We start from the raw sequence: 24,812 nt of genomic DNA, 5'->3' as shown, positions 1-24,812 counted from the left end.
CTCATCTGTACAACCATCCAGCTCTGTTACATTTGGAATTTGCTAACTGATTGGTTTTGAGTGGGCAGTGAAATATGGAGTTTACAGTACTGGTTCTTTTATGGTTCTGGGTCTCTCTAGGTTTCCTGTTTATTGAAAAACTTTTGATACATCACATATTTTCTAGGAGATGGCTTATTTTGTCTGGAATTTTAAGATTTGTTTTAGCTATATTCTACAAGTTTTGATACAGCATGTATTTACTGACCAATTTTAACCATTTTCTTACACTTTCACTTTTCTTTTTTTAACCTTTTTCTATTGGCTGTTGGCCAGTTTTGATTCCATGTGAATTATTGAGTAATTCAGATGCATTGGAGATTTTTGGTTTATATTTTTCTGTTAATTTTTAATTGTATTGCATTGTACTCAGAACATGCACTTTAGAATCTTGATTCCTTGGTATATTTGGAGATTTACTTTGTGGTATCCTAATTGGTTATTTTAAAAATAAATATTTAATGTGTGTTTGGAAACGATGTTAATATGTGCCTTGCCTTACCTCTATTGCAGTTACTCATAATTACTACTGTTCTATACAGTCAGTGCTCATTTACACTGATCACATTTACCAGGTTTTTTGCTCACTGCTTAATTTGGGATCCCAGCTCTTTCTTTTGGTTAACTTTTTTTCCCCTGAAATAACCCCTTGAACTTAATTCTTTGAAATTATTTTTGAAATAAGTCCAAGAACTTAATTCTTTGCATAAGAGTCTTTAAATGCTAAGTTTTCAGTATCTTTTTGTTTAAAATGTCCCATTTTTTTGGCCGTCCATCACTTATAATGCACAGGTGGTTGTTTTTCTTAGCATTTCCAAGATATTCCCCCACATCTGTGTTTCTGTACTTGCTTTTGAGAAGTCTGCCCACAGTTGACCTAGGCACGCTCTCTCCAAGTAATTTGTCTTCTCTCTCTGGCTGCTTTTGTCTGAGATTTTGTCTTTGTGTTAGGTGTTTTGGAGTTGCACTAGGATGTGAATAGATGTGGATTTGTTTTTATTCTCCTTGGGACTTGTGCCTCTTCAATCTGAAGACTTGACCTTCAGTTAAACCGGGAAAATCCTCCGCTCTCATCTCTTCAGTTTTTGCCTTTCTTGCGTCCTGTCCTTTTGCGATGTCTGTTGCAATGTGTATCAGGTCCCACCTTGGGCTTCCTGTCTCAGAATGTTTTAAATTACAAAATATCACACATTCAAGAGAGTAACTACTATATAGTTTAAATAATGATAATAATGCATAATATGATGATAATATTAGAAAACAAAGACGTGTGAGTTCACCGCCAGCACCTTGAGCAGTAGACTGGTACCTGGGCAGGAGCTCCAGGGAGGAGTGCTCACAGGGAGAGTCAGGCTGAGAACTCCTGGCCTAGGTGCTTAGTGACAGTTCCTTCTTTACGGAAGGGTGTGGTCAGGGATGCTGATAAGTGGGTTCCAGCATTTGAATTCTGGCAACATTTTCTGAGCGTTGGAAGTGTTGGGACAGTACCATGTGCTTTCCCTTGATTGTGTCAGTCCGTCTCACATCAGTTCTGGAAGAAAGAAGTCTAGGGTTCTCGTTTTACAGGTGAGGAACTGAGGCTTGGCCAGAGCTTCAGGGAGAAAACAGCAATGCCACACCCCAGCCCTGGCACCTGGTCCCTGACTTTGTGGCCTGTCAGTGACCCACATGGCTTCTCATATATGACCCAGCTTCTCTATAATACTAATTCAGGACCCACACAAACTCTGGGTTGAATTAGTTTTGCAAGAGAAAGGGAGAGTATGTGAAAAAACCCAGGCCTCAATTCTGTAGGCTGGTCCATCTTCACCCCTCAACTGAGAACTCATGTTTCTCAGCAGAAAACCCTCCCAGAGACTAAGCCCGACACCTCTGGCTGCCCGTCCTCCTGTGTCCCCGCCGCCCGGGGCCTCTCCTGCTGCCACACGTCTTGTGCTGCGCTGTAACTGGAGCTTTAGATGGACTCCATGCTCGGCCAGGCCAGGCCTCCCTGCTTACCTCTGTGTCTCCAACACTCAGCTCAGTATCTGGCCCAAAGTTCACAGATAACACACATTTGTAACTCTTAATGATGGAGTGAGTTAATATGTTTTGCAGGAAAAACTAGTAATAAGTGCCAGTTTTTCATTGAGTGTTTACTGTATTCCAGGTACTATAATTTTTTTATAGATCTTATATAGATCATTGTAATGCTGGGCTGTGATTTACCTCATTTCTCATTTCCTCTTCATGGTAATCCTAGGAGGTAAGTATTATTATTACTCATTTCATAGATGATGAGCTGAAGCTTACAGAAATTACTTGTCTGAGATCATATGCTGTTTAACCAAGAAAGCCTGGGTTTGAACCCATATCTCTCTGACTCTGAGCCTGTGATCTCTGTTTTAGCACACTGCTTCCCTGGAGATTTCCATAGTCAGTGGAGAAATCCAAATTCACTGATCTTAAACATTTTCCAAAAAGCCTGCCCCTGTGTTGTGACAATTGGCCATAACAGGAGAGGTTTGGTTTTACACTGTGGTGATCCCTTTCTGTCCACCTGTGTTTAGCACATGTAGAAGAACCTCAGAAAGGACTGGCATTAACCTTTTAAAAAGGAAGTAGCTTTTATACACCTGTTGTTGTAATAGCATTTGTCTTGGTTAACACTGAATTGGTCCAATAAGCCACTTTGGCTTGTTAGGTTCAAGTGTGTAACATGAGCACATTGTGATGGTCACTATGACCCATCTTAAAAGTGGTGTTCTTAATGAGGTGTGGATCTGGGTAGTGACTGAGTGCTAAAGTGGTCTTCTGTTGGTTGAAGACAGCAGAGCCCTGGGCACATCCTATGTCCTTCAGCCCCTGAGCAGTGGTGAAGGCTTTTCTTTGTATTACCTTCACCTGCTTGCTCACAGTGCCATCCACTTCCAGAGCTGTTAATTTGTATATATTCAAGGGTATTAGCTTATTATAGTAAAGGTTATAATTTACACTTTGAGTAATACTAGGGTTTTGTTTTTTTTTTAAACAGTAGAAACACCTATAATTTACAATTCAGCTATTTGTTAGAATTGTATTTTGGTAAAAAGACTTTTTCTTTTTTGCTATGTCTCTTAATGCCATTGATTAATTAAATCTCTGGTTCTGGAAATATAGCTCCTTTGTTTGATAGAGTGTCCCCAGTAGTAACTCAGAGAAGGCAATGGCACCCCAACTCCAGTCTGGAAAATCCCATGGACAGAGGAGCCTGGTAGGCTGCAGTCAATGGGGTCGCTAAGAGTCGGAACCGACTGAGTGACTTCACTTTCGCTTTTCACTTTCATGCATTGGAGAAGGAAATGGCAACCCACGCCAGTGTTCTTGCCTGGAGAATCCCAGGGACCGCGGAGCCTGGTGGGCTGTCGTCTATGGGGTTGCACAGAGTCGGACACGACTGAAGTGACTTAGTAGCAGCAGCAGTAGTAACTATTTCTAGAAATGTAAGTTGACAGTTCTTATTGGTTGATGTTGGCTGATCTGAATGAACATTATCATTGGTAGAGTGTTGAGAGTTCAGGGTAGAGGTAATAAAGGAAAAATGGATCTGAGAAAACATACAGACTCTGTGGCCTTGATGATACCTAATAGGTATGTTTCTCTCTCCTTTCAGACTGGTCGAATTGACAAATCCTACCCAACAGTATGTGGCCACACAGGACCAGTGCTGGACATAGACTGGTGCCCACACAACGACCAGGTCATTGCCAGCGGCTCGGAGGACTGCACTGTTATGGTAAGTCCCCGTGGTGTGGTGGGCACGCCGGCCAGCGCAGCTCACATGCTGCCTTCCAAGAGTGTGTGTGAGGAGGTTTGAAATGCAGAAAATCGTGGTAGCTTTGATTGTCCATTGTATTATGTAAGAATTTAACAACATCAAAGTTTAACTTTGATAAATCATTTTACAAGCCCTTATATCGAGGAGTTGTACACTGTTGTCTTTTTTTCTTCTTTTGTGTGAGTGTGTGTGTCTGTGTGTGTGTGTGTGTCTGTGTGTGTGTGTGTTCTTCCTTGTTAACAGTTGACACATCTGCTTGGTTGGGAAGATTTTAGAAAAGATAAAGTGACTTTCAAATATTTCCGTGAATGCCATTGGACAGCATAACCTTCCTCCCCACCAAAAAGGCAGAGAAAATTGTTCGCATGAATTGCATATTCCAGTGAAATATGATGCCAGAGGTTATACAGATAAATGGGACATGAAACAGATACTGAGAGATAGTAATGAATTTTTTGCAAGTGCTTATTTCCAAGCTAATGTTTGTGGACCCTGATTAAGAAAGTCCTTTCTCTGCAGGTGTACAGACATCCAACTTGAAAGATTTTTAAAGTAAGTTCTTTATGTTCCCTAGGTTCTGAAAGTAGGTTATGTGTGAAACCAGGCTTTGGTTGAAGGAAGGAGTACTTTTGAAAGTGAAGCTTCTTGTTCTTGATTATGTTCTTCTTAGCCTTCAAGTGTAATTATGGGTTTGAATGCATTTTTAACCCTATCCCAACATCTGCTGGAAAGGTTGAGCCTGAGCGCGGAAGGGGAGTCCTGAAGTCAGGTCTGGATGGGAGCAGGTCTTCCCTAAGGCAGCCTCTCACTTGGCAGTGGAGAGCTGCAAGAACCGCGCTCAGGTAGCTCCCTCTTGGTTTTCTGTGCACTGAACCAGACCTAGAAACATTGTTTGGAAGGCTTTGTTAATTATAATTATTTTACATAAACACAAATTAATTCCTGAACTGTGCCATTTAAACATTTACCAATTTTTCTCATGGACTTTTGGCTGAGGATAATTCCTCCTGTGATCTCATGATTTTGGCAGCCAAAGCATATTAAAGAAATATGCTGCTATTAAAAGGAATTGTTCCATTTAACATGCCTTGCTAAACTGATCATTTGAATAGCTACAGACACATTTTGCTAAGGGAGAGGAACAGTGTTCAGACCCAATGCCAAATCTTAATCTAAGAAACCTTAACCTTTCTTAGAGAAGGGTGTTTGACACATCTCTCCTCATCTCCAGCATGATTGTTTATGTTGCCCTTAAAAAAAATACAAAAAACAAAAACCACCTTTGTGTTATAAAACACACTAAACAGTTAAGTGAAAAAGTGAATTGAGAGATTTATGACAGAGTGAACATCCTGTGACCACCACCCAAGTCAAGAAGTGGGATTCTCCCAGCCCTCTCAGACTCTTCCTATGCCCACCCCAATCCTGAGCCACCCCTCCCTCCACAAGTAACCAGTAAATTCACCTCCTTGCCTCTCTTTGTGGTTTTATCATGTAAACGTGCATCTCTGGATGATGCTAGAGCTCAGCCTTCCAAGTTTTAAGAGCTTTATAGGTCTTTTAAGTCTTTCCTAGTCTACAGGAGGAGTTCCTCCTCCATCCTTTCCTTGTTGAAGACGCCTGACCTTCGACCTGAAGCTTCCAGCAGTCCAGATTCTGCTGATTGCACCCTCATGGTCCAGTTCAACCTGCTTCTCTCTCTTTCAGATTCCCTTCGCGTTGGCAGCTGCATCCTAGAGTGTGATTAGATTCAGATTCCAACCCTTTGACAAGCCTAGAGCTCCAGCTGTGGTCTCCTTCAAGGCACGAGGTCTCAAGATGCCTGTTTTTTTTGTTTTTTTTCTCTTTTTTTTAATTTGCACAGTTACTGAATATCAGTTGTTCTCCGTTTTCAGCTGGTAGAAGTTGTAAGCTGGTCCTCGCTCTTATCTATTTAGTTACCCAGGAGTACAGTTCATACAGGAAAGCAGGGTAAACATTTGATTCTTTCCTTTTATTTACCCAGTTTTCAAGATAATGAATTGGTTCTCGGTCTTCCTCAGAAGGTGACCAATTAGTTTTTCCTTTGGAGGTTTTCTTCCCCTTTCGTTTCATATGGAACTCATGGATTTGAACTTACTTCACAGTTTTTGATCCATTACAGTTCTACTTTCAAAGCTCAGCTCATTCAGTCTCTGTTAATGGAAACCCGTCTGCAGTTCCCCAGTCCTTCTGACATGACCCTACTTGTTTCTGTGGCTTCCTTACTCTTTGGTATGTCGAAGTGTCCAAGGCCCATCCTGGACATCTCTAGCCCCACACCTCGAATCGGCCTTTCTCTCAGAAGCCCTGGTTTCTTTGAATGGAAAATGGAATTTCTCGGTCACTGTCCGGGTGCTTAGGGATGCTCATTGTTACTGTGGTGATCATTGTTTATAGGACCGTGTGGTAAATTTGTTCAGAATATACATATATATTTAAAGATACGATACCTTGTGACTTAGTTTTAATCTTTCTAGTTCAAAGTCAGGACTATAGAGTTTTTATCTGACTTCTTTAATAATGCATCTGTCTCCTTTCTTTCACACCCAGAATCCTGGTTTTCAGGGAGTCAAGATGAATTAAAATATTCTAATCTATCTCATTTGCTGTTTCACAGTATACACACAGTAATCTCACACTAAAAATACCAATAGTATCACCACTGTCATGATTGCTGAAAGCAATTAAAAAAAAAAAATAGTCATTTGGATCATCTGACACTCCTCCTCTGGTCGATTATAGACCCCAGTTCTCTGGAAACCAACCTGAGAGGGCTCCCTCCTGGGATGGGCTGGATCCATATTGAGGAGCAGTTCCAAGGGACAGAATCAACTAGGAAAGGCTCATGGGAACACGCGCTCTAAGCTCTTCTATACTGACAGCAGCTTGTTGTGACCTTTATTATTTATTAGTTCAGTTCAGTCGCTCAGTCATGTCCGACTCTCTGTGACCCCATGAATCGCAGCACGCCAGGCCTCCCTGTCCATCACCAACTCCACGTCCATCGAGTTGGTGATGCCATCCAGCCATCTCATCCTCTGTCGTCCCCTTCTCCTCCTGCCCCCAATCCCTCCCAGCATCAGGGTCTTTTCCAGTGAGTCAACTCTTCGCATGAGGTGGCCAAAATATTGGAGTTTCAGCTTTAGCATCAGTCTTTCCAATGAACACTCAGGACTGATCTCCTTTAGGATGGACTGGTTGGATCTCCTTGCAGTCCAAGGGACTCTCAAGAGTCTTCTCCAACACCACAGTTCAAAAGCGTCGATTCTTCGGCGCTCAGCTTTCTTCACAGTCCAACTCTCACATCCATACATGACCACTGGAAGAACCATAGCCTTGACTAGATGGACCTTTGTTGGCAAAGTAATGTCTCTGCTTTTGAATATGCTATCTAGGTTGGTCATAACTTTTCCAAGGAGTAAGCGTCTTTTAATTTCATGGCTGCAGTCACCATCTGCAGTGATTTTGGAGCCCCCCAAAATGAAGTCTGACACTGTTTCCCCATCTATGTCCCATGAAGTGATGGGACCAGATGCCATGATCTTAGTTTTCTGACCTTTATACTTGAAGGTAAATTTTTCTGGATATAAAATGCTCGCAGCATTTCCTTGAGTATTTAAATATCTTATTTTGGCATAAAGTGTTGCTATAAAAAAACCAGATGATGGTGTAATTTTCTTTTCCTTATAGAGTATGTTCTTGTTGCCTAGATGTTCATAAGATTTTTGTTTTTTTCTTAAAATGTAGTAAATTTCGCTAGATTATTTTTGGTTATTCTGAGTTGGTGTTTCTGAGTATGTGATGTGCTCTTTCAGTGTAGCTTCAGGTCTTCTTCTTTTTTTTTCCTTCCCTCCAGGAAAGTTTTCTTGACTTAGAAGTCTTCAAAGTTTGTTCTTTTGCTTTGGTTTTTTCCTTCAGGGACTCCTGTTATCCAAGTGCTTTATCGTCTTTCTTTGATGTTTGATATTATCTATCTAGCTTTGATATTTATCAGTTTCTCTCCAAACCTTTCTTCTTCTTCTTCTTCTTCTAGCATTTACAAAGATGTTTAATAGCACTCCTGTCTATTAAAGAAAATACAAAGTTCAAATGCCCAACAGTAATTATGTTTAACACTTGGTATATACATTTGGATAAAGAGAAACGCTGCTGAGTAGGCATTGGATTTAAATAAAGGTGTTGTAGGTATAATTCATTACAATTTATATTATGAATAAATTAGAGAAAAGGGCTGAAAAAGACAGTAGAGGTTTATTTTTCATTATTCTTTTATTTGGACCCAGCACACCACGCCCCCGCCCCACCAAGAACTTATTACTTCCCGCCATTGAACCATCATGATGACTCTCCACCAGGCAGTCACAGCACAGAGCCAGCCCCTGGTTCAGTGGAAGCATGTTTGGCTCTACAGTTCATATCCTAACTCCGCCCCAGCTTCAGGAGCGCAAGCTCATGCCTTTGGTCACTTGAGACTTTTTAAAAAGCACCAACTGATGGTGTTAGCTGATTTGGACCCGAAATGCCACTGTGCACCAGAGAAGAGGCTCTCACCAGATTCCGAATCTGTGATTTATTTTTCAGAAATCAGAACAAGAAGAAACTTAAGAGAACAAGGCCATCCTAGGAATGTTCGTAAAATCTCTCTTCAGCTTGTGACTGAAGATGAAATTACAGATAAATAAATATCCCCTCCTTAACCAGGTGTGAGGCTTAACCAGCAGCTTCAGAGGCCTGGTCTGTCTATCGTTTTCAGAAAGAAACTTTGCCTTAAAAGGTCAGACCAGTAACACTGCAGCCCCAGCAGCCTCTGCAAAGAGGCCTTGCCAGCACCAACAGTCGGACACAACAGTGCCCAGCACCAGTCCCCAGGCCTCCGTCCCTGGAGTTTCACAGGCAGGATCCATGTGAGGGGAGCAGCCCGTACTGCTGGAGGATGGCCCAATACTCCCCAGGGCACACCTGGGCAAAGGATGCCAGACTTTCCAGGCACAGGCAAGTCGACCACAGTTGAACCTAACACCTCAGGGCTCTGGTTGTCCCCAGTGGGTCCCTAATCACCAGTGACAGACAAGGCCCGAGGTCCTGGAATTCCTCGACTTCAGAGAGCTGGCCTGAGGGCTGAGGTTGGCGCTGGTGAAAGCAAGTGGTCCCCCAAACGCCTGGGCCGAGTCCTGCCTGAAAGGCGTGGTCAGGAACCCGGATGCCTACAAGAGGAGTGGAGAGGTTCGGATCCTCCGAGGGCTCCATCCCAGGGTCACTGGACCTGGTGGCAGCGGGTGGCTCAGGAGCCCCTCGGGTGCGCTCACATGGCGGGACCTGTAGACTTCAGCCACACTGGGGTCTGCGGGCCTTGGCCCCCTGCATGGGCGTACCAGAGACATCCCTCTTACTCATTTCTTGTAGGCTAAAATTTTTCTGCTTTTTACCTTTTATTTCTTTGGGGTTGTTATTTGTGTCTGTTTGCTCTTAGTTTTGGAGAAGGCAACGGCACCCCACTCCAGCAGTCTTGCCTGGAAAATCCCATGGACGGAAGAGCCTGGAAGGCTGCAGTCCATGGGGTCACGAAGAGTCGGACACGACTAAGCGACTTCACTTTCACTTTTCACTTTCATGCATTGGAGAAGGAAATGGCAACCCACTCCAGTGTTCTTGCCTGGAGAATCTCAGGGACGGGGGAGCCTGGTGGGCTGCCGTCTAGGGGGTCGCACAGAGTCGTACACGACTGAAGTAACTTAGGAGCAGCAGCAGCTCTTAGTTTCTTTGTTAGCCTTTGTTTCTAAAGTACTTTTACTTTGAGATCTAATTTTTTCTTGATTTCCACCACCTGTTCTTGAATTTTTCAAGTTCAGACTTATAATGTTTCCTGTCTTGTTCTTTTAATAATGTCTTTTGAAGCGTGTGTGGTAGTATTTAAATCGTTTTTTGGCACGGATCTTGTTAGTGTTCTGTATTGTCTGTCGGGGTGCTATTTCTGTACCTTATTCTCTTTTTTTCTCGTAGTAGTTTTGAAGCCTTTATTTATTTATTTATTTTTGCCTGCTCTCTTATTTTTATGTGAATTTAATTTTTCCAAAGCTTTCGAAAGCTGGCTTGCTTTATAAAGCTGTTCAAACTCTGCAGAGCGCCCTCTTCTGTCGTTTTCGGGTAGTGTTGAGGAACACCGCGGCTTGCTCTGTATTTCCTGACCTGCTTTTAATTTGACCTTTCGGATTCCTTTGTCCATCTTACTTTGGTTCTGCTCAGCTTTGCTTCCATTCCTTGGAATTGCCTCTCGGTGTGGGCCTGTCTCAGAAGGGAGTCCTCTCTGCTGGCTTCGAGAATATTGGGGTCTAGATTTCTCAGCCCCTTCAGACCTTTGCTGTTTCGGGCCCCCGTTCTCGTCCACTGTTGGGGAAGGCAGAGCCCCTCCTGTTTCCGTTGTGGTCTCGTAACGGCCTGCTGTGCTCAGGTCTGTGGGGCCCCTGTTGCTGCCACAGGAGTTTTTCACACAGAGGCCAACAGCACACGGGTCGTGTGGCTGTTGGTGATTTTCCTCCACCCACTTGCATCTGGTGGTTGCCTCGTTTTCTGTAAGTGTGGTCCCTGTGTTTTGTTTTGTAATCTGGGTGCTCTGTGTTTTTCTTCAGGGACCTGGGGAGATCTGCCGCTGATACCACCGTCTTCCCGGAATCCTCCCATGTTGCCCCTTTATTGGTTTTGCCAGAGTGAACATTTTGTAAATTTGGGATAAATCTTCCTCCAGCTTTTTTTTAGTCCCTTAAGTATGGGGCTGCTATTTTAATCGCTTAATTTGCCTCAAATCATCTGATATTATCGGGCTAATTGCAAAATGCTTTAATAATTCAGCAATTGAAAAAAAAGTTTTTAAGAAGTATTTGATCTCCTACCTCACCTGCTTCTTAATACCTCATTTTCCACTTGTTCTGAAGATAAAAACACCGTACAATAGATCAAATAATTTTAAACAGCAGCTTTTATTAATTAAAAAAAGAAGAAGAAGAAGAGAAGTTAGCTGTAGTTTCCTCCTGGTGATAGCCCAGGAGCTGCAAATGTAGATTGCTATCAGGGCCCAGCTCTTGTAGAGAAAGGATGCTGAGAAGGTCCCAGGCCACATATATCTATCTATCTATATCTATGTTCTCAGCCTTAGTTACCTTACTTGTTTCAAAAACTAAATTAAATAAATAAATACACAAATATGCCAATTGAGAGGATCAAGGAAGGTATAAATATATAAATGAGTTATTTTTCTTACAGTGAGTTTTGATGTATACTTATAGCGGATTCATGGCAGTAAGAATATGTTCAGTAGATAATTCAGTAGAAAAAAATACAACAAAACCAGTTTACCAAATGAACAGTAAATGATTAATTTTTAAAACTGCTTTTTGTATTTATGGTGTAATTCTATGATGTCCTCCGCATTTAAGTGGTGGTTAATTCATGGTGTGAGCATTGATTCTGTGGCAGTGATACTAGCTAGTGTTGATCACAGTTTTAGAGAAGGAATGCCAGCCTTATGGTACATCCCTTCATCATTTAGAGATGGCTTCTTGAAGCCACCTGAGGTAAATTTTGCAGGCATAGTTTGCTTTTGATGTCCTGCTTGTTTTTTTCTTCTCATTTTTTGGCTACTCCTTTGGCATGTGGTGTGGGATCTTAGTTCTCTAACCAGGGATGGACGCTGTGTTCCCTGCAGTGGGAGCGCGCAGTCTTAACCACTGGACCTCCAGGGAAGTCCTGGTGCACTGCTTCTTGAAGTGATGTTTTGTACAAGCAAATAGTAATGATATAAACCCTGCTCCGGGAAACTATACTCTGCTCCTAGGTTTTCCAGATTTTTTGATACTGTGAGTTCTTTTCTCTAACAAAATCTCCTCACGGAGAGTTTAAAAGATTGCAGCTGTTGAGTATTTTATTTGGGAAAATTTTAGCTCCAAGAAAATAACAACACCTTATATAATACAAAGAGCAGCCAAGGTAGGTTTAGTGAATGGTGTCAATTCAACACTGTCCCTTATCTGCAAACACAGATGCAAAGACCAGCTGTCCAGACAGTGGGGCCACCTGGTTGGCTCTTTCGGAGTCTGGGAGAGGGGATGTTCCTGCAGGAGGAGCACTCTTACTTGTCTTCACCTGGAGGTTCTGATGGTCCCAGATGATGAGGCTTAAATGGCCACTGTTCCCTTTTCCCAAATCAGTCTTAACATTCCTGTGGACATCAACAGTGATCAGCTCCCTAGTTTAGCCAGTTTTGCGTCTGTTGTAAATTTTCCTGTTGTGGGTTTTGCCTTGAAATAACGATGGAAGTGATGTGGTTGGTGATGAGAGCGCATTCCCCAGGGCTCCAGCCCCTCTCAGTCATCCAGCAGGACTTGTTATTTCCATTCTGTCCAGATTGCATCTGGGCCGTCGGCCAAGTGGCTATTCCTTGGCACATTGGAACCCCTCTCTCGGTGCTTGGTTTTCTCAAGACCAGCGTTGTTCTCGGTGTCATGGTTCGTGAGGGGTGTCCTGACTCTGCATCCTGCCCGCGGGGGTGGTTGGACGGCAGCTTCTGCGGGGGGTTTGCTGCTGTGCAGCGGCTGCAGTCTCAGCCTCTCCCCGTCCCTTCAGATCAGCGCTTTCCTTCAGTCTGCCTTTGGAGATGATTTCTTCTGCATTTAAAAAACATGGCCTTTGAGGGGAATCCTTTTTGTGGCCCTAACTCCAGTAGCTGGCCCAGTAGCAAGTTCATGACGGATAATTAAAGCAGGGAAGCGGTGTCTGGAAACACTTTGTGTTTGCTTTAAATTTGCACTGTGTTTGAGAAATAAAACCGTCAAACAGATACACTTTAAAATGACTGCTTTGAGGGAAATCCGCTTTTCTTAATTTTCCTCACTTTTTTCCTGTTAGAACTGTTAGAACTGTGGGAAGAGGAGGCCAGTGATACAGTCATTCCTGAACAGGGGCTTAAAGTTGTTTTTTTCCAGAACCATGTTGGCTTTTCACCCACTGATTCACTTTTTCGTCTGGAAGCCCTAAAGACTGATGGCATTTCCCCCCCTCTTTCTTTCAAAATGAAACAAGATAAAACATTGCCTTAGTAATGTATCATCCACACAGAAAATGCCAGGAATACACAGTATTATTTTAAAAAAAGAAAAAGTCAGGAGGTGAGGGGATAGCTTGTAGTGGCTGCCAGGCTGAACGCCCGCTGAGGGTTCAGCAGAGGGTGTCTGATGCCTCTCTTCCTCTCTGCTCCCCGAGTATGTGTCTGGAAGAGCGAGTGGTATTAGAGTCCTTGCCGTGGCCACAGAACACAGAGAAGCTAACGGACCAGCCTGGAGATCAGAGCTGATCTCATTTGTGCTAATTGGCCCAGGCATGAACTAGAGCTTTCACACATGTGATATCTTGGACATAAATTAGGCAGTTAGGTACAGGGCTGAATTAATTTGAAGACAAATTAATTTCATTGCCAAGAATCCTGCTGTTGAGACTTAAAATTACATATTGGGGTCATAGGGGTCACAGTTCCAACAAGAAAAATAATCATGAACATAGATCCTTTTTTTTATGCCAGGCACTGTTTTAAGCCTTCATGTGGTGATTATATTTAATCACTGTTAACAGCACAGTGAGGCAGGAGCGTGTCCCATTTTACCACTCAGGAAACACAGGCCCAAGAGAGCTGACAGTTCTGTCAAAGGTCACTCCGTTTGCAGTAGTTCACCTTTGGGTGGTGCTTGGGGGTGCAGAATGTTTCGACGTGTTGGCCTTTCCAGTTACCCTGAGAGGGTAGAGCTGCTGCTGTCCCTTGAATCGAACAAGGAAATCGAGGCTCCAGGAAGTGAAGCCCCTTCTTCATGCTGACGTGGCCAGTTAGCGTCCCAGCTCTGGCGGAGACCTGGTCTCTGACATCCTGGCCCACGTCCACACCAGGCTGCATCCCAGGTCGTGCGCAGGAAAACTAAACATAGGCTGAATGGGACTCCCGCGACCTCTCCAGTCCAAACTGGAAGGCCGTTGTGGCTGCAGCAGGGAGCCCAGCAAAGGGCAGAGAGCCACGTGCCAGTGGGCCTGCGAGCCAGCTCAGCGGGCACCGAGCAGGGCTGTGTCCACTTCATGTGGAAGGACCTATAGGTGTGCCAGGCCTTTCCCGAGTCCACCTTCCTCCCTGCAGAGGCTGGAGGGCTGCTGTCTTCGCATCTCCTCGCACAGGAGTTCCCGTCACTGTCCCCTCCTGCTGGGGCTCTCCTGCCAGTGTTATCTTCTTACTCTGCTGTCTCTCAGCCCCTCAGCCAGCCTCTTTGGAGCATCTGCTCTTTAGAAAATTGCTCCCTACAGCTGTTTTCTTTTGAAACTAGATCCTTGATTTCCTTCCTTCCCTCTCCCCTTCCTTCTTTCCTGCTTCCGCCTGTCACCTAACTCCTAATTCATCCTTAGAGGTGTCTCCTCAAGGAATCTTCCTGGATGTACCAGACTCAGGTGGCAGGAAGGCAACCTCGTGACACTTAATTTTCACTCCACTTAGCTTACACCAGTGTCGTGTTGGTAATATAGGCTCTGTGGTTTCCTAGTGAAAAAGACAAGTAATAAGTACAGCTAACACTTACCCAGAGCCTGCCTTAGGCCAGGCATTGTTCTGAGTGCTTTAGATTGCTGTTGTCGTATTGGTCTCCAGACAACCCCAGTGAGAGCAAATTCCTTATTATTCCCATTTTATAGGCGAGGAAGCTTGAGGTCCAGATAGGTTAGGGGACAGGTGAATGTCCCCAAGGTCATACAGCTGATATGTAGAATTAGGATATTCCACATCCCTGCACTGTACTGGGGGCACTGACTGTGTGTCAGGCACTGTTCCAGGACTTTCTTAATTAGTTTAGTCCTCACGGCACTAAATGAAGTCTGACGCTTCCCTGTGCTGAGGCCTTTGACCATCAACGTAAGAGGCCTGGGCTGGAGTGGAACCAAGATCTGTTTGGTTCCTGAGCCCATGCTCCAGCTGTCTGCTTGACTTTGCTGTCTTTTGCTTTCAGTCTCATAGACCGACCACTCTGCTTTGTTAAGACTGTAAACCCCTTGAGAGCAAGATCTAAGCTTAGTTGTCCTTCCCCTCCTTGCCTGATAATGGGCCTGTATTATGGTGGCTCCTCAAGGAAAATGCTCTTGAGTGAGTGACCGAGATACTAAGATGGGTTAGGTGTCTGCGTGCAATGCATAAGCCTTGTTGACGGAACTGTGAGGTCTGCCAAAAGTGAGATAAAGAAGGGACAAAGAATTTCCTCATTTTTAAAAGTATATAATAAATATTATGCTCCATCACTAAAATCTCCTTGCCATCCAAAGAAAAGATGGATGAAGAAGCTGAGAAAGAAGAGATGAAGTCCTGTTATGAGCTCTCATGTTTAAGACAGGAAATGCTGATTATATCCAAAGCCACCCATCACTCCACGCCTCATTAGGGATTTTGAAAATGCAGTATTTAATCGGGGTCAGTCAGGCACTGAAGGTTTTACGATCCTTGTGGGAAAACCCGGCAGCCCGCTGTCACAGTGCCACCTGGAGACAGCATGTGGAATTACATGCTTTCTGTCCCAAGCCTGGTCACAATTCATTTTGCAAAATGCATTTCCTGTTGAGTCATTGAAGTCCCACTTCCTAATTGTTTCTGTGCTGACTTCGTGCTTTGATTAAATCAGTACTTGTTTTCTGTTCAAAGTTTCTGTCCTGCTTTACATTCAAATAGCCAAGTTCAATGTGGAGCCGTTTTACTGATCATAAACCCTTGAATAAAAACAGGGGAAAGCAAACAGATAACACTAGAGGGTAGCAGACACCCACACTCCAGGAGAGGGGGCCACAGGCCAGAGTCTGTTCTGTTCGGAGGAGAGAAGCCTGGTCTGGGTGAGGAGTGGGAAGGAGCAAGGTCGGTTCCCCTTGTCTTCCCATGCTGGTTCACATCTGCCTTAAAACCCGCTGAATGATGGAGCATTCAGGGGAAATTAGGTGGTTTCTTAGGCCATCAGAAGGCAGGTTTATGAATAATCCCATAATTCACGACTTGCCTACAGTCCTCAGACTGGCACCCTTTTTGTTCTGATTCTTTGCAGGACAACAGAGCCGAGCTGAACCTTAACCACTCCTAATCCAGACTCTGCCTCCACTAAGCAATTGAAAACAGACAGTTGTTTGTCTCCTCCTTAAAAATCCCCAACAAAGGAAAATTCTATTTCTCACTTGTTCCACTGTTGAGCATGCTTTTTTCCACTGGCAAGTTCTAAATTTGTTATGAACTAGTTGCATAAACTCTTTTATGGTAGAAGATTTACTTAATCTTAATACAGAAGAAAATAATTGTTTTAATCTTTAACCTTTTCAAAAGCTTAAATGTTACTTAATATCTGGTTTTAACAGCTTTATTGAGATTTAATTTACGTATAGCTCACCCATTTAAAGTGTACAATTCAGCGGTCTTTAGTATATTCGCAGATATGTGCCACTTATCACCACAGACAATTTTAGAATGTTTCCACCATCTCAGAAGGAAAGCCCATGTTCTAAGCTGTTGCACATGCACACATACACCCCCAGCACTAAGCAACCACTAATATACTTTCTGCCTGGGGAATTCCGTGGACAGAGCAGCCTGGTGGGCTGCTGTCCATGGGGTTGCACAGAGTCAGACACGACTGAAGCAATTTAGCAATATACTTCTGCCTCTATAGATTTTCCTTTCTGGATATCTCATATGCATGAATCCTACAGTATGTGGGTTGTCATCACTGGCTTCTTTTACTTAGCCTGACATTGTCAAGCTTCCTCCACATTGCAGCATCTGTCAATGCGTGCGTGCTCAGTTGTGTCCGACTCTGCAATCCCATGGACTGAAAAGCCTGGCAGGTTCCTCTGTCCATGGGATTTTTCCAGGCAAAAATACTGGAGTGAATTGCCATTTCCTCCTCCAGGGAATCTTCCCCACCCAGGGATCAAACCTGCATCGACAGGCGAATTCTTTACCACCGAACCCGCAGGGAAGCCCAGTGTGTCAGAAGTTCATCCTTTCTTTGGTCATATATTCCTTTGTGTTTCGCATTTCTTGTATTCATTTGTCAGTTGCTGGACATTTGGGTTGTTTCCAGCTTTTGGCTGTGATGAATAATAATAGGTTTATGGTGCAAAACATATATTTTCCTTTCTCTTGGGTATATACCTAGAAGTGGAATTGCTGGGTCATAGAGTAACTTTGTGCTTAATCTTTTGGTGAATTTCTAATCTGTTGCCCAAAGCAGCTGCACTATTTTTCATTCTAGCCAGCAGTGTATGAGGGCTCTGAATTCTCTACATCCTCCCCAGTACTTGTTGGTATATGTCTTTTTTTTTTTTTTTTTTTTTCCCGTGGGCTTGACCCACCGAGTCTCAAGTACAAGACAAGAGACTCGGTGGGACCACGGTAAACAAGACTGGTATATGTCTTTTTAATTCCAAACTTCTAGTGGGTATGAAGTGATATGTTACTGTGGTTTTGATTTGTGTTTCCCTGGTGGCTGATAACGTTGAGCAGCTCTTCATGTGCTTTTTTGCCGTCTGTATATCTTCCTTGAAGAAATATCTAGATTTCTTGCTCATTTAAAAAATGGGATTATTTTTCTTTTCTTATTGTGTTCTTTTGGAGAAGGCAATGGCACCCCACTCCAGTACTCTTGCCTGGAAAATCCCATGGGTGGAGGAGCCTGGTGGGCTGCAGTTCATGGGGTTGCTGATGGTCGGACACGACTGAGCGACTTCACTTTCACTTTTCACTTTCATGCATTGGAGAAGAAAATGGCAACCCACTCCAGTGTTCTTGCCTGGAGAATCCCAGGGGCGGGGGAGCCTGGTGGGCTGCCATCTCTGGGGTCGCACAGAGTCGGACACGACTGAAGCGACTTAGCAGCAGCAGCATTGTGTTCTTTATATGGTCTAGATAAAAGTTGTTTTTCAGATATATGACATAAATTATTTTCTCTCATTCTGTGGGTTGTCTTGTCCCTTTCTTGATAGTATCCTTTGAAACACAAAAGTTTTTAATTTTGATGAAGTCCAATTAAGGTTTTTCTTTTGTAAGAACATTTCTTCAGTACATGTTACAAAACTATGAGGTATCTTTTTATTTTCCCAATGTAAAATTATAGAAAATATGATGTTTGAAAAACTATGCCGCCGCTCAAGAACCTTTGGTGGATAGAGTTTGCTTTCCCCTCAAGACCATGGGCTTACCGAGGGGTTTTCACCCCAGTGCTGCTTTTTGTGGGTGCTTGCTTCAGTCATTTTTTATTTTTCTTTCAATTTTTTGGTATGCTTCTAACTGGAGAGTTTTTAACTTAACAGTGAATGTAAAATAAAATCTCCACTAATAGTAAATAAAAGCCAGAGAGGTGTAACATTTTTAGAGCTTATGGATATTTTGCTCTTTGTTATCCTACTCCATTTGAAGAACAGCTGTTCGTGTTTCACCACATTCTACCTTTCATCCAGAGACCACTTTGCGTTCTGTTTACTCACAGCGAGGCTTCCCACAGGATGCTCACAGTAAATGTGATAACAAAAGCCGACCACTTTCATGTGGATCACCTTTCTTCCTCTTCCAACAGGTATGGCAGATCCCAGAAAATGGACTCACCCTTTCCCTGACCGAGCCCGTGGTCATCTTAGAAGGCCACTCAAAGAGAGTTGGCATCGTAGCCTGGCACCCGACGGCCCGCAACGTGCTTCTCAGCGCAGGTAGGAGCTGAGCGGCCTCTGCTTCCCCCCCCCCTCCGTCACTCCCCACGGCCCCGTGTGGAGGGAACAACAGATACATTCCAACTGTGCTGGCGGCCGTGAAATCAGAAGAGCCCAGAGTGGGGTGCAGGTGTCCCCCGGCCCGTGTGTGCACACGCGCGCCCGTGTGTGTGTGTCTGTGTGTCCCCCGGCCCGTGTGTGCACACGCGCGCCCGTGTGTGTCTGTTAAGGCCACTTGGGCAGATCCAGTGGAAGCTGTGGACTTCTTGTCTAGAAGCAGGAACGGACACGTGCTTACTTAGTGTGTCTAGCACTTTGTGACTCTAGTGAATCTCAGCAGAGTCACGGTTCCTGCTGGGGCTCCCACAGCCCTCGGTTGTAGTTACTCCTGATGTGCTAGAAGGAGCCCAAGTAGGAGTCAGGAGCTCTGCTATTGCTGCCGATGTTGGGGTGATCTTGTTAGTTAAATATGCTCTCTCCTTTTAAAAATACTTCCATGTTTTTCCTTGTAGTCTGTGTATATTATAGAGAATATATATAAACAAAAAGGAGGAAATAAAAATCACTTATAACCCCATCACCCAGAGGAAACATCATTATTGCCCCATTTTGATGTTTCCAGAAGATACTTCTGTGTGCATCAGTGATTTCACACACAAAGAAGGGCTCAGACTCCTTCACGCGACCTGCTTTCTGCACTTGCTGGTGCACTGGCCCTTCTCATACATACTGCGTGATGCTTTTAATGACTCCATTAATAGTCCATGGTCTGGACGCCTCTGTTTGTTTAGTTAGTCCTCTGTTTTTGGACATGGAGGTGGTTTCTGCTTTTTCACTGCTCAACAGCACTGCAGTGAATCTTGTGACCAAGTCCTAGTTGTTCCCTATTGCTTTCCCACTTGTATACTTTCCAAGTTTCATCTTAAAGAAATCTTTTTCTTTGTTCAAAAATATGAGCGTTTATCTACTATCATATAAGCAATACAAAGGACAGGAAGGAGCTTTGTTGGGTGATGGAAATGTTCTAGATCTCGACTGTGATAGTAGCTAGATGAGTATATATGTCTGTCAAAACTTAACCAATGTATACTTAAAATGAGTGCCTTGTATGCAAACTGTACCTTAAAAAAATTGGCTTATTAAAAATGCAGTGTTAATGTTAGTGGTAGAACTTTAAAGTCTTTCACTTTACCAGTAAAAAGGAGGGGAGAAGTCCAGTTTTTAACTAGGAATGAAAGGTATTTATAATTTATAATATAGTGAGTTAATTTAAAAATCTAATGCCTGGTGCCTATTGAAACCAAGAACTACTTTAAAAAAAAAAATAAAAGGTTCTGTTTTTTAAAATCACAATTGACTATAACTGGGAACCCTTCCAGTGTTTCACTCAGAACCTCAGTCTGATAAGGAGAGAAAACAATTTCAAAGGTGGAATTCCATCATGGAAAATACCCTTCTGCCTGCCTCATCGAGGTCAGACCTAGGGTGTCATCGGCAGACCAAGCCCAGTCTCCTTGCACAAGCTGAGGAGAGTGGCTGATTGCAGCGTTGTGCATGCTTTACAACTATATGATCCATCCACAGTGGCTGGAGTTGCTTATTTGCCTGTGATGAAGGAGGAAGAGGACAGGTCAAGTCTCCATCCCAGAATTTAGTTCCAACTCTTCATACTGTTGTGCAGCTTTTTCACCCATTTCCTACTTCTAAAGAGATGGGAATAGCAGACCACCTGACCTGCCTCTTGAGAAACCTGTATGCATGTCAGGAAGCAACAGTTAGAACTGGACATGGAACAACAGACTGGTTCCAAATAGGAAGAGGAGTACATCAAGGCTGTATATTGTCACCCTGCTTATTCAACTTATGTGCAGAGTACATCATGAGAAACACTGGGCTGGAGGAAGCACAAGCTGGAATCAAGATTGTTGGGAGAAATATCAGTAACCTCAGATATGCAGATGACACCACGCTTATGGCAGAAAGTGAAGAACTAAAGAGCCTCTTGATGAAAATGAAAGAGGAGAGTGAAAAAGTTGGCTTAAAGCTCAACATTCAGAAAACTAAGATCATGGCATCCGGTCCGATCACTTCATGGCAAATAGATGGGGAAACAGTGAAAACAGTGGCTGACTTTATTTTTTGGGGCTTCAAAATCACTGCAGATGGTGACTGCAGCCATGAAATTAAAAGACACTTACTACTTGGAGGGAAAATTATGACCACTCTAGACAGCATATTAAAAAGCAGAGACATTACTTTGTCATAAAGGTCCATCTAGTCAAGACTATGGTTTTTCCAGTAGTCATGTATGGATGTGAGAGTTGGACTATAAAGAAAGCTGAGCACCAAAGAATTGATGCTTTTGAACTGTGATGTTGGAGAAGACTCTTGAGAGTCCCTTGGATGGCAAGGAGATCCAACCAGTCCTAAAGGAGATCAATCCTGGGTGTTCATTGGAAGGACTGATGTTGAAGCTGAAACTCCAATATTTTGGCCACCTGATGCGAAGAGCTGACTCATTTGAAAAGACCCTGATGCTGGGAAAGATTGAGGGCAGGAGGAGAAGGGGATGACAGAGGATGAGATGGTTGGATGGCATCACCGACTCAATGGACATGAGTTTGGGTAGACTCCGGGAGTTGGTGATGGACAGGGAGGCCTGGCGTGCTGTGATTCATGGGGTCGCCAAGAGTCAGACACAACTGAGTGACTGAACTGACTGAACCCTTAGGTAACTTATCTGTCCTGGTTATCAGTAGCTAATTTTTCTAAGTGTTTGCAGAACTGGCTTACTGACAAGAGTTTTGCCTTCAGGATGTCCATCCTTTATGTTGCTTCCTCCTTGTGTTAATGTCCTGGAAGTAGCAAATGGTGCCTCTTTTTAAAGGGGCTTCGGGGACAGGGGGCTGACCATGGAGGGAAGATGGGTTGATGAGCTGAGGGGCTGTGGCTCAGTTGACCTATGGCCTCTTCGGGGATCAGGTTCTGAATTTACATGCCTATTTGATGGCAGTTTGTGCTTCTCAAACCAGGCCAGTCTTGGCCTATTTTTCTCTCCTTTTTGAAGATAAAAATCTGCTATGAGCAGATGGCTGGGCATTTCCGTTCACTTATTGTAATTTACATGCTTTGGTCCAAGACCGTGTCTTACAGCACCATTGATTGCAGTAACCTCCTATCCAGTCTTTGTCTTGAGCCTCCTAAACCATTATTTAAACCCTTTATTTTTAGTTTCTCCGGAAAAGAAAGAAGCTATATTCGTTCTGATGCATGTTTTACTAGAAAAGGAAACTTACAGTCACTCAGGGTCCACCAGCCCAGTTAACTCTATTTTAAAAAAAAATAGGATTCTATTTTCCTGCAGTTCTTTGTTTTTGTTTGCTTGGTATTCTTGTTTGTTTCACATGAACTCAGACTTAACAAGCTGTATTTTTCCTTTACCATGTTTCTTTTTACACAAATCTCTTTTTTCTTTGGTCATTTCAGGTTTTGACTCCTGGCAAGTGGGGCTTCTTATAATTAGCATCTTCATTTCAATACATATGTGTGTTTATCCTCCCTGTGCTTATGGTTTTCACAGATGTGTTGTCGTGCAGGCGTTTCTCATCCCTGAGGGTGTGGTTGTGCTTGCTTGCAGGCTGTGATAATGCCATCATTATCTGGAACGTGGGCACGGGGGAAGCCCTGATAAACTTGGACGACATGCATTCAGACATGATTTACAATGTCAGCTGGAACCGGAACGGCAGTCTGATCTGCACAGCCTCCAAAGACAAGAAAGTGAGAGTAATCGATCCGAGGAAACAGGAGATTGTTGCTGTAAGTATTCTTAGGGCAACAGCCCCTGTATTTGTAGTGCTCCAGTGGGTGAGAGCTTTCTGCTTTTTAACACAGACCAGAGAGGCTGGGCTGCCAGTGCATGGGCCCTTGCTGTATACAGAGACCCAACTGTGAATCAGAAAGGGCTTGTCTGGGCTTCTGTCTCCCAGGCGCCCTTCTCTTCAGAGCTGTGCATGTGCGGCTTTTACCCAGGCCTTCCTGGTAAGACTTCCCTGGTGGCTTAGATGGTAAAGCGTCTGCCTACAATGTGGGAGACCTGGGTTCAATCCCTAGGTCGGGAAGATCTCCTGGAAAAAGAAATGGCAACCCACTCCAGAATTCTTGCCTGGAAAATTCCATGGATGGAGGAGCTTCGTAGGCTGCAGTCCATGGGGTCACAAGGAGTCGGATACGACTGAGCAACTTCACTTTCTTTCTTTCACTTTCTCCCTCTCAGTTGGCAACCATTTCTCACAGAGAGACGATTGAGAATTTGCAAGTCTAGGGCTTCCTTGGTGGCTCAGTGGTGAAGAACCCACCTGCCAATGCAGGAGACATGGGCTCAATCCCGGATCTGGGAAGAGCCCACGTGCTTTGGGGTCATAAGCCCACACACAACAACTGTGCAGCCTGTGCTGTAGAGCCCGAGACCACAGTGCTGAAGCCCAAGCACCCACAAGCCCAAGCTCCTCAACAAGGGAAGCCGCCGCAGTGAGAAGCCTGCGCAGCGCAACTGGAGAGTAGCCTCCACTCCCCACAACCAGAGAACGCCCACACGCAACAACAGAGACCTAGCCTGACCCAAAATAATAAGTAATAAGTAAATAAAATGAAAAGAAATTAAGTTGAAGATACAGTATCACCCTTAAAAAAACAGACTTGGCAAGTCTAGATGAGCTAACCCACAGAGTTTTAACTGCATGCTGGCCTGGGACTGCAGGTAGCTCAGTGGGTTCCCTCCCCTGCTCCTCAGTTGGTTGGTAAAGGGCCTGATGATGCCGAGTGTTCTTCCCACAGCACAGCATCCTCGGTCCTGCCCTCTGAGCCAGGCCTCCACAATATCACACATTATGACAGAGATGGACAGTCAGGCCTTCAGTCACTTCTCCCCTACTCTGTGCCCCATCACAGCCCTGTTCTGAAAAGGTAGCTCTTGCCCAGCATTGCTTTTTGTGAGTCAGGCGACAGGCGTGGCCAGTGCTTATCAAGGCCCTGTGCGTGTGGTTTCTCCACTAGAACCTTCCATAGGGCAGAGCTGGTGGGCTCCCATTGAACAGATGAGGCCAAGGAAGGGGTTAACCAGACTCGACTTCCTGTCCCATGAAATTGCTGGACGCCATAGCGTATATCCACCTTTAGGTTATTATCATACTTTTGAGAAAAAAATGTTTGGCAGAACCCTTTCACGTGTTTTTACGGAGGCTGGACTGGAGTTGGTGGCAGGGACTGGTGGAAGGGCTGAGGCCTTTCTCGGCCAGCTCCCTCGGTGTCTCTGTTTCCTCCTCCTTTAGGGAGGGGAGGTGGTCAGTACTGACGTGCACATGTGCACACACAGGTGCGCACACACAGTCACACCTTTGATGTGAGTGGCATGTGGGGTGTAGCTAGGTTCACTGAGCCCCACTCTCCCTCACTTTTCCTTCCTGCAGTCTGACTATGTGTAAAGTGCCTCTTTGCTTTCTCACCCAGGAGAAGGAGAAAGCACATGAAGGAGCCCGACCCATGAGAGCCATCTTCCTGGCTGACGGCAATGTCTTCACCACTGGCTTCAGTCGCATGAGTGAGCGGCAGCTGGCTCTCTGGAACCCGGTATGTACCGTCGCAGCCCTGCCGCCCCTTCGCAGCCTCGAGCTCTCCCTTTTCTGAGCGCGCCTTGAGGTGGGTCAGTAGATGATAGGGTTCTTGGTGTCATATGCTGAACTCCCGCTCATCTTAAATTGGATGTGAAGTTCTCATCCTCACTGGAGACTTACTGCTGAGTGTGTTTTAAACGTACCTTCTTGATGCTCCAAGGAGTCCGTGTTTACTGTTGTTTTTCGAGAGAATGCATGAAGAATCCAGGGTTTTAGACTTGGGAAATGAGTTCTAAACTTAGTTAAAATGTTTCCTAAAGAACGTGATCAAACGTGTAAATCAAAATAGTCATGCTTGGGAAAATGTTCACGGCAGCACAAGTGGGAAGAGAGTACTGAACTGCATGTATGGTCTGACCCCACTGCGTGTGCTTGTGTGCTGGAGGGGAGCAGCCAAAGCAGTCGTCGCCCCGCACCAGACCGTGGGATTACGGCGTATGCAATGATTTTTCCTGTACCTTTTAGCTTTCTAAAGAATATGAGTTTTTTTTTTTTAACTAGAAAAAAGTACTTTAAAAAGAAAGTAGTCACAGAAG

General features: G+C 44.2%; 1 protein-coding gene and 1 pseudogene across 2 annotated transcripts in view; one reads left to right on the top strand and one right to left on the bottom strand.

The window, feature by feature from the left end:
- Nucleotides 1-24,812, top strand: part of CORO1C (coronin 1C) — a 75,075-nt gene that overhangs the window by 43,649 nt on the left and 6,614 nt on the right. For both annotated transcript variants that reach the window (XM_025267452.3, XM_044930031.2), the window contains exons 3-6: nucleotides 3,671-3,793; nucleotides 18,475-18,604; nucleotides 22,242-22,423; nucleotides 24,113-24,232. In XM_025267452.3, coding sequence (XP_025123237.1) covers nucleotides 3,671-3,793; nucleotides 18,475-18,604; nucleotides 22,242-22,423; nucleotides 24,113-24,232 — 555 coding nt within the window. The remainder of the gene's footprint in view (nucleotides 1-3,670; nucleotides 3,794-18,474; nucleotides 18,605-22,241; nucleotides 22,424-24,112; nucleotides 24,233-24,812) is intronic.
- LOC102392126 lies at nucleotides 8,744-9,237 on the bottom strand (annotated as a pseudogene).

The sequence above is a fragment of the Bubalus bubalis genome, chromosome 17 (assembly GCF_019923935.1).
Source record: "Bubalus bubalis isolate 160015118507 breed Murrah chromosome 17, NDDB_SH_1, whole genome shotgun sequence".
Classification (NCBI taxonomy): domain Eukaryota; kingdom Metazoa; phylum Chordata; class Mammalia; order Artiodactyla; family Bovidae; genus Bubalus; species Bubalus bubalis.
This window is presented reverse-complemented; position numbering and strand designations above follow the sequence as displayed.